This window comes from Mastomys coucha, unplaced genomic scaffold (assembly GCF_008632895.1).
Source record: "Mastomys coucha isolate ucsf_1 unplaced genomic scaffold, UCSF_Mcou_1 pScaffold5, whole genome shotgun sequence".
NCBI lineage: Eukaryota > Metazoa > Chordata > Mammalia > Rodentia > Muridae > Mastomys > Mastomys coucha.
The window spans coordinates 82,846,415-82,856,548 of NW_022196911.1; the positions used below are offsets into that span (position 1 = coordinate 82,846,415).

Below are 10,134 nucleotides of genomic sequence, written 5' to 3' on the forward strand. Positions count from 1 at the left end.
ATCTGACGCCCTCTTCTGGTGTGTCTGAAGACAGCTACAGTGTATTTACATATAATAATAAATAAATCAATCTCTAAAAAAGATTTATTTTTATTATTTTTAATTATATATAGGTGTGTGTGTGTGTGTGTGCACCTATATGTCAGTAGAGAAGGCTTTGAAGGTAAGGGATGTTGGATGCCCTAGAACTGGATAACATTGGGGCTGGGAACTGAACTCAGACCCTCTGCAAGAGAAGTATATGCTCATAACTGCTGAGCCATCTCTCTGGGCCCTAAATTTGTATTATTATTGTTATTGTTGTTGCTATTTTGTTTTGTTTTTAATTATATTTTTGAAGACAGGGTTTCTCTGTGTGGCCCTGGCTGTCCTGGAACTTGCTCTGTAGATCAGGTTGGCCTCAATCTGCCTGCCTCTGCTTCCTGAGTGCTGAGATTAAAGGTTTGTACCACCAGGCTAAGTAAAGGCACAACTTGCGAGTGCTGTAATTATAGGCATTTGCCATCACATCCATTACACTGGAGTACTTAAAACACAATATACATAATTTCTATCTTGTATAAAACTGTAGAAAACCAACAGAGTATAGCAACAGACTGTAGCATGTTCCTGGCAGTCTTCTTCATACAACCAAAGTAGATGCTATTTCTTTCTTCCACTTACCAGGATTTACTGCTATGAACATATATGATTTATGAGTTACATTGTCCACATTGTTTAAAATTACATTTACTTATTAGTATGTATGTGAGAATATGAATGTAACAGTGCATTCATACAGTTCAGAGGACACAATTCGGGAGTAGGTTCTCTCCTTCCACCAAACAGAACTGAGCCCACATTTTTTTCTTTAAAATTGTGTGGTGTGTGTGTGTGTGTGTGTGTGTGTGTGTGGTGTGTGTGTGGTGTGTGTGTGTGGTGTGTGTGTGGTATGTGTGTGGTGTGTGTGTGGTGTGTATATATGTGTGTGTGGTGTGTATATATGTGTGTGTGGTGTGTGTGTGCGCGCGTGTGTAGGCATGGGCCCCTGGAGGCCCTAGAGAACCTCTGAGAATCAGCTTTTCCCTTCTACCTAGTTTTGAAGTAGGGTCTTGCCTTGGTGTCTCTGTTGCCCCATGTGCTCCAGGATGGTTGTTTCTTTTCCTGTCTCCACATCCCATCTCGTGGTAGGAGTGCTGGGATCACAAATGCACAGTACTTCATCCATTTTTTTCTTTCCTTTCATTTATATGACTTATTTCTTTTTGTTTTATAAGCGATATGTGTCTGTGGGAGCATTTTGGATTCCCCGGAACTAGAGTTATAGACAGGTGTGAGCTGCCATGTGGTTCTGGGAATTGAACTCAGGACCTCTGGAAGAGCAGTTGTGCTCTTAATCACTGAGCCATCTTTCCAGTCCCTCATCAGGCTTCTTAAACTGGGCTCTGGAGATCAGACTCAGGGTGTTAGTTTTCCCGGCAATCGCTTCTATGTGCTAAGCCGTCTTGCTGGGCCTTGCACAGGTTTTAAATGATGCTTTCCTACATACAAGGCTAAACTAATTCCTATACTAAGCAAGACTCAAATAGACATCTTGAATTTTAATGTCATTTCATAATGTCATTTCGTGATGGTTAATTTTATCAAAACATTTATAGCAGTAATTTTGGGGCCGGGGATGTAGCACAGCTGATGAGCACGTGCCTCGTATGCGCGACGCCCTGGGTTCTATCTTAGCTGCTTTGTAAACTGGGCGCGGTTTTGTGTGGGAAAGTGAAAGCCGAATTATCAGAAGTTCAAGGTTATCCTCAGTTACACAGGGAGTTCATGGCCCGTGTAACTAAAGAAAGAAGATGAAGCTGGTCCCCAAAGATGCATGTGAACTGCAAACCCCTCATTGGATATCAATGTCTTTTCCTTTTACATTTATCTGAATCACTGTCGTTCTTTAGGAACTTATCTTCTTCCTATTTTGAAAGTACTTTGCTGGCATGTGTATCTATGCACCCCTAACTTGCCCAGTACCTACAGAGGGCAGAAAAGTGTGTCAGATCCCCCTGGAACTGGAGCTACACACAGCCGTGAGCTCCCATGTGGGTACTGGGAATGGAATTGGGGTCCTCTGGAAGAACAGCCGGTGCTCTCAACCACGAAGCCATTTCTCTAGCCCGTTTGTTTGTTTGAGACAGAAGCCCAGTGTGGCTTCAAGTCTTTGACACACCTCCCACCATCCAAGTGCTGGTGTTACAGCTGTGAGCCACTACACCAACCTAATCATCATCGTTTTCAAAAGTTATTTATGAAGTGACACCTGGCTCTCTCCGGCCTTAAAAATATTACCCTTAAATGTAATGATATCAGTTTCTTTTTACTTACACAATATTTGAGATCAGCGACGTTTACATTGACCCCAGTTGACCTCTTCAGATTGGCATCGTGTGACACTACAACTTGCTCATCTTTTGTGATATGGCAGTCTAGTTCTAACATGTCCGTCCCAATGGTAACTGCGCTGCAGACACAAAAGGAAACAGCACTTTGAAACCCAGTAAACGTATACTTTACACGTCTCAGATATGAGAATTCTGATTTTAAAGTCCGAAGTATCCCACAACACTGAAACAGTCCAATCACATTTATCACCATTCATCAATGTCATGTTGTAGTCTTATAATAACGTTATTAAAGTGTTGTGGTTTATAATAAGTGAATCATGTTGTCTCTTCCATAGGCAGCTATGGTTAATCCTGACATTTCAATACAATGAGAAAAAATACTTGACCAGAGATTGATTTGGGTGACAGTTCCTGATCCCTTAGGATAACTTTCTTCTTCTGGCCTGTACTTCCATACATATCAAATAAAAGTATCAAGACGTAAGAAAAGTGGCTGCTTTTATCATCTTGATTAGACATACTTTTAGGTGGTCTTGTGGTATATTCCTGGAACCCCAGCATTTGGGGGGAGGAGGCAGGAAGATTATAGAGTGAGAAATAAAAATAAACCAACAAAGGATTCCAAAGAAAGGGACATCTTTGTTTTGAGTGGATGCCATGCACGATAAGGCAAAACCATGTTGTCAAGTGAATTTTTAGGGAGAGTCCCATGTTAATAAACTTATGTCTATGCATAGTTGGGTATGCATATCTAATGGTTTGTATATGCTCAGCCCAGGGAGTGGCACTATTAGAAGGTTGGCCCTGTTGGAGTAGATGTGGCCTTGTCAGAGTAGGTGTGTCACTATGGGCATGAGCTTTAAGACCCTCATCCTAGCTGCCTGGAAGTGGGTATTCTGTACCATGCTTGCCTGGATGCTGCCATGTTCCTGTCTTGATGATAAACTTGTAAGCCAGCCCCAATTGAATTTGTTCTTATAAGAGTTGCCTTGGTCATGGAATCTGTTCACGGCAATAAAACCCTAACTGTGACAGCATATGATTAAAATCACATGCATCAGCCAGACATGGTAGCACACATCTTTAATCCTAGCAATCCACTCAGAAAGCAGAGGCAGGAGGATCTCTTGTGAGTTCAAGGCCAGCCTGATCTATATAGTGAGAGAGCTCTGGACAGCAAGAGCTACATAAGAGAGACCCTGTCTCAAAAGAGACGGAGAGGAGGAGAAAGAAGAGGAGAAGGAGAGAGAGAAGGAAAGAGAGAAGGAGAGAGAGGGAGAGAGAGAAAGAGAGGGGGGAAGAGGAGGAGGAGGGAGGGAAGGAGAGAGGGAGGGAAGAAGAGAGGGAGGGAGGGAAGTGCTAGGCATGGTGATGAACATCTGTTATCTCAACACCCACATCCTAAAAACAGTAGGATTAGGAAGGAGTTCAAGGCCAGTTTCAACTACATGGCAAGCTGAGATCAGTGAGATTAGTCTTGGTTATATGAGACATTCACACACACACACACACACACATTACACATTATGAGAGTCAGGGCACTGACTTAATTATTTTGACTATATGCCATATTGTACTTCCAGGTATTGCTAATAGAACTTGCTTCTTTCTCCTGCCCACGCATATAAGTACCTCATTGTCCTCTGGGTATTTACCTATGTGGCCCAGTTTAATAACCTAGTTTTATTAGCTCTTAAGAATCAGGTTTTGCAGGGTGTGGTGGTACATGACTGTAACCTTAGCACTGGGAGGTGGAGGTAGGAGAATCAGTTTGGAGTTACTCTTGGACACATGTTCACTCAAGGGCAGCCTGGTCTATGAGAACCTGTCTCAACAAGGACTTAGTTCACTCTGCATTCGAGCAGAACAGTTCTTTAGTTTTAGGTTCTAGGCTCACCACAAAGGACAGCTGTCTCCTTTGCCAGTCTTCTGCTAATATCCTGCTTGCTCTTGGGGTATTGCTGCTCCAATTCTATTTTAGCGACCAACTAGTGAGACTTATGAGTATCAGAGCCTAAGCGAGACATCAGAGAATGAGAGATAAGAGGAGAAAAAAAATCCTGCTCTGCCATATTCATAACCTACAGGAGATGGTGTCCGTGAAAGCATTTTATAAGCCACGCAGAAGGATGTTTCACAAACCATGATTTTTGTGCAGGCTTTATTTTAAAATTTGTTCAGACACCACTTGTTTGTTTGTTTGTTTGTTTTTGAGATAAAGTTTCTCTGTGTAGCCTTGGCTGTCCTGGAACTCTCGATGTAGACCAGGCTGGCCTCTAACTCACAGAGAAGCACCCGTCTCTGCCTCCTGCACCACCACTGCCGGCTAAGACACCATTTCTAATCCTCAGGGCAGGAGCAAACATCACCCTGCCAGGAAACTCAGGAGTTGTGTGCAGAGGCAGGCAGCACTTTAGCTGAACTGACTACTGACTGGGAATGGGGCGCATGCACAGAGAGGTTTGGATTCAGGGGAATTCCAATATATTTGGCTATACCCCTGGCTGAGATGCCATCACTCAAGTTCCTGGCTCCCCAGATTCTGGCAGCAGAGCCACAAACTGAGGACCAAGTTCCTCTTGAAGTCACTTCTATCACCGTTGCTGTCTGGGAGTCACACAGTTACCTGCCTCTGCTTCCTCACTGCCAGGAAGAAAGGCATGAGAGACCTCAGAGAAGAAAAATAATCTTTAAGATGTCACTGAATGAAGAAAAGCAGAAACTTAGACCAAATTCTGCCGGGATATGGGAGCACCTCAGCCACAGAGTGCGCGCTTAGCATGCAGAAAGCTCTGGCTTCAATCTCAACAGACAAGCCAAGCTTCCTGACTAGCTCTAGCTGCATAGAAAATGTTTCCAAATCGCCTAGGAGTGTAAGACCACTCTGGTCAATAGAGAGAGAGGGATGCCCACGCCACCTTAAAGATTGCTTAAAATTAGATTAGCATGCTTTTCTCATTAAGTATAACTAGGTAAAATCTTCCTTTCCCTGGCCTTGCTTCATCACCCGTTTTGGTATTCAGAGAGGGGAAAAGAGGCTGCTAGTAAATAAACGTCGGCTCTGAGACAAAGAACAAGGGCTCCAACCAGTGTCTTCTGCAGGTCCTACTACTACCACAAAGCCTTGAAAAGGCCTCTGTATGAAATATGAATCCAATATAAACAACACCAATAACTCATTACAAAACAACATCAGCACACAAGAGGATCCCAAGAAGAACCCTGACGGCAGGAACCTGCTCAACAGAAACCACTGGGCACAAAGATGCACAGTCCTGTCCCTGAGCAGCAGCCAGGGCAACAGTTGTCTCGCTCGCTCTTTCTGCACTGGACCAATTAGCATGACGCAGTCTGTCCCTTGTCACAGATGTCTGCTTCTAGAAACCGAGTCTCTCTGGACCACTTTTACAATTACACAGAAGCCCAAACACTCTTTGTAATATCTCAAAGTATAAAAAAGGCATTCTATAGAAACAGCTATCTTGAGTTGAGTGGCACATATACACTGTGAACCCTCATCAGTTCAGTGGCAGGCTGTAAGCAGAGAGGGCCCTCCTGTGTACTCACTGCTGGAAGGCTGTCATGGTGTTCTCCAGGTTTTCTCCAGCACCTGTGGAAACATGGAGGGTAAAGTTCACTTACTGGTCATGTTGAACATTCTATTTTTCCAGAAATGAGAATGAACCTTTTTTATCTTTACTGTGTGTGTGTGTGAGTGAGAGAAAGAGAGAGAGAAAGAGAGAGAGAGAGATGGGTGAGGTGGGTGGAATCCTAGTTTCGTTTTACTTTTTAAGTCAACAAGTATGTATTTAAGGACAGTTCCTTCAGGCTGGGAATACAGCTCAGTTACGAGATTGCCCAACTTGTATAAAGCCCTAGATTCAAGCTCTAGTACTCTCTATGGTACTATTAACTAGGCCTGGTAACTCATGTCTATAGTCCCAGACTTGGATGGCAAAGACAGAAAGCCTAGGAGTTGGAGGCCAGCCTGGGCCACACCATACAGTCTTTAAAATCAAACAAACAAACAAAGCTAGCCCTCTTTAAATGAGCTGCTGTTTAATTCAGCTGTCACGTCAGCCCACAACTCTTTCTTTCATCTGAGCTTCTTTTATCTCCACCTGGATTATGGGCATACTTAAAACAACTTCAAAGTTCTCCCTTTGAGATCCCTGATGTCTAATTTTCTTTTCTTTTCTTTTCTTTTTTTTTGGGGGGGGGGCGGGGGAGGTGGACGTTTCGAGACAGGGTTTCTCTGTATAGCCCTGGCTGTCCTGGAACTCACTCTGTAGACCAGGCTGGCCTCGAACTCAGAAATCCACCTGTCTCTGCCTCCCAAGTGCTGGGATTAAAGGTGTGCGCCACCACTGCCCGACTTGATCTCTAATTTTTAAAACAGTTTATTTCAGGATCCATTTTAGGATAAATGATTTTTCAGTTGCTGGCATGCTAATAAAGACTATTAGCACTATAATATAAGAAACGAGAAGGACTTAACAGGGTTCCAGGCTGGCTGGGAGGCCTCATTTCTACTCAGAGCCCATTGGCATTACATGGTATTCAGCCACAATGGCAAGGTATTCAGATTCGGTAAATTCAAATGTCATAAAAATCTTTACACATGAAATCTTTTCAGGTCAGGTGGCCTTCCAGAGAGCAAGTCCAAAGAGCTTACTGTGGACAGCCCATTTGAAAGACAGAGAGGAGCCAGGGAAATGCTAGAGAGAAAGCCACAGAAGAAAGCTGCTGGTGCAGTGGAGAGCTGAAGAGATCAAACAGAAGGGCTATGCTGAATTTATACTGAACAGGTTGAAGAAAAGGTGAGAGCCACAGGAAGTCCGGGGTGTCAAAGCTGGCAAGTGCCAGTTTAACATGTGAACAGCCACAAGGCCCAGAGAGCCAACTGCGTCAGAGTTGGATTTCTATCACACTGTCCTCAGAACTCTCAGGATTTCCCCCCACCCCTTGTTTTAAAGACGTTCTCACATAGTTCAGGCCTCAAACGCCTATGTAATAAAGGCTATACTTAACTCCTAATTCTCCTGCCTCTCCGCCTTCCACGTTCTGGGATTACACCACACTCGGTCATTTTCAGGGGTTGTATTTGCAAGCACACATGTGTGTGTGTGCATGTCTGTGTATCTGTAAGAGAGGCTGCACGCCCGGCTGTAGGGCTGTCAGATGGCAACCTCAGGTCTTCTCTCTCCTGTGTCTGACAGTTTGCCTTGTTCCCCTCTGCTTACAGCAGGCTACCTGATCCTGGAGCGCCCAACTTTGCCTCTCATCCCCTCCAGGGAGCTCTGTAATCACAGATACACCCTGCATCTACCCAGCTGGCATTTCCATGGTTCTGGGGATTTCAGACTCACATTCTTACACTTGCCCAGCAAGCACTTTTACCCTCAGAGCTCTCTCTCCAGCCCCAACTTTCAGGTTGGGGGGATGGTTTTTATTGTTGTTTTGTTTTATTTATTTTGAGATAGGATTTTAGGCACAGTACATGATTGACTCATGCTATGGCAGTAGAAACTTTAACCATGGGTGCCTTTTGAGTCAGAAGGGAGATACGAGGGATTGAACCCAAATATGTAAGGCATGCACAGCAGCACTGAGCTGCACACCAATGCTTTGTACTGCTCGTGAAGACAGACCACAGTAAAAAGGTAAACAGCGTCTTAGGAACACAGTTTTGACTTTGCAATAAGCCAGTCACAGAATGACAAGCACAAATATCACACAATCTACCTTATATGTAAAAAAGCCAATTCAGCCAGGTGTGGTGGCATGTACTTTGAATCCAGAAATCATCCTGCCTCTGTCTCCCGAGTGCTGAGATTACAGCTGTGCACACCACACTAACTTTATATTGTTTCTTTTTGCTTTTTGAGATAGGGTCTCTAGAGACCCACCTCCTCTGTCTTCCAGAGTTCTAAAGGTGTGCACCACCAAACCCAGGGTGTCCATCTATTTCACTAGGTCTTCTGTGACCCAGGCTGGTCTCAAACCTACTATGTAACCAAAGATGACCTTGGGCTTCAAATCCTTTTGCTTTCACCTCTTGAGTGCTGGGACCACAGGCATATATCACACTACAAGTGGCTTTATAATTCACACTTTCATTTATTCATTTAATTCTTTTCCAGACAAGGTGAAATAAACCCCATTTGTTTCTATTTAAGGACCAGGCTTGATTTCAAAAAGAAGGCCATAAGGTACTAGCTCCAGGAACAGAACCATAAGTTCCAGGAACAGACCATAAAATCCAGAAACAAGGTCATAAAACCCCCTCCCAAAGAACAGCCTGGGGATAACCACAAAAAAATCGGGAAATATCTTAACTCAGTTTGGGCCATCTGTGCCGGCAGCCCTAGCTCATCCTATAGTTAAATGTTCAAGACATAGAAATGTAGACCACTGACCACCTGTGACCCCCCCCAGCACCCATCAATGAAATTTTAGATTACCTAATCCTTCTAGAGAGTTCCCCTGATACCCTATAAAAAGGTCTATGCACCTTTGTCTGGGGTTGCCATTTTGTAGAATGGTTGACTCTCATATGCTGGTTGTTTCTGTAGAACAAATACTCTATGTCTTTGCATACTGAGCCTGGAGTCTTCCTTCAGTGATTTTTGGACTCTTACAAGGGTCTCTCTACATAGCCCTGGCTGTCCTGGAACTCACTATGTAGATTAGGCTGACCTTGAATTTACAGAAATCTGCCTGCCTCTGTTTGAGTGCTGGGATCAAAGGTGTTTACCACTATGCCTGGCTACAATTTGCTTTTTGTTGTTGTTGTTGTTTTGGTTTGGTTTTTTGTTTGGTTGGTTGGTTTTTGGTTTTTCGAGATTGGGTTTCTCTGTATAGCCCTGGCTGTCCTGGAATCCACTCAGTAGATTCCAGGTCTCACACTCAGAAATCTGCCTGCCCCTGCCTCCCAAGTGCTGGGATTAAAGGCATGCACCATGACTGCCCAGGTATAATTTGCTTTTTTAAATGTAAAAATGGTGGGCAATTTCCTTAATGTACATATGTCATTTTAAAATGTCTGTTGAAAGCCTTCTTTATATAACTACACTTTATTACATCCACATTTGGTTTGTTTCCATTTTTAGATATTTCAGATAACAGAGTGCTGTAGATTTAAATATATATGTCTCAGGTATCCCAAACTGTAGCCAAGGATGATCTTGATCTTCTTTTTTTTTTTTTCTTAAGACAGGGTCTTAATATATATTTCTGGCTGATCTCTCACAGGGATCTTCCTGCCCCTGCTTTCCATGTATTAACATTAAACGTTGTTAACTGATTAAATTGCTTAGCTATCACCAATACTGAACAGGTGGTCAGGAGGCCTGGCGATGTGGGTCAGGGTAGGGAACTTGCAGTATGCAGGAGGCCCTGTGTAGACAGGACACTTAGCACTCAGTGTATTTCATTAAAATCCTCATAGCCATCCTGTGAGTTAATTAAGTTTCCCTAAGGACTTTAATGGCCAGCACGTGGCTTGGTGGTTTGGGACTGTAATCCAAGCTTTATAAAGCCAAAAGAGAATTGTGAGTTTGAGGCTAGCCCAGTCTACTACATAGTGAGATCCTATCTTCAAAACAAAACAAACTGCCACCCAAAACAAAGTGTTACTACCTGAGCCTGCCTTCTTTTTAAAAAAAGATTTATTTATTTTATGTATGTGGGTACACTGTAGCTGTACAGATGACTGTGAGCCTTCATGTGGTTGCTGGGATTTGAAGTTTTTTCTTTT

General features: G+C 43.5%; 1 protein-coding gene across 2 annotated transcripts in view; it reads right to left on the reverse strand.

Annotated features, from left to right (window-relative positions):
* Gdpd1 (glycerophosphodiester phosphodiesterase domain containing 1) overlaps nt 1–10,134 on the reverse strand; it is a 36,284-nt gene that overhangs the window by 21,122 nt on the left and 5,028 nt on the right. For both annotated transcript variants that reach the window (XM_031351127.1, XM_031351128.1), the window contains exons 2-3: nt 5,943–5,985; nt 2,356–2,491 (exon numbers count right to left, since the gene is read on the reverse strand). In XM_031351127.1, the coding sequence (XP_031206987.1) occupies nt 2,356–2,491; nt 5,943–5,985 (179 nt within the window). The remainder of the gene's footprint in view (nt 1–2,355; nt 2,492–5,942; nt 5,986–10,134) is intronic.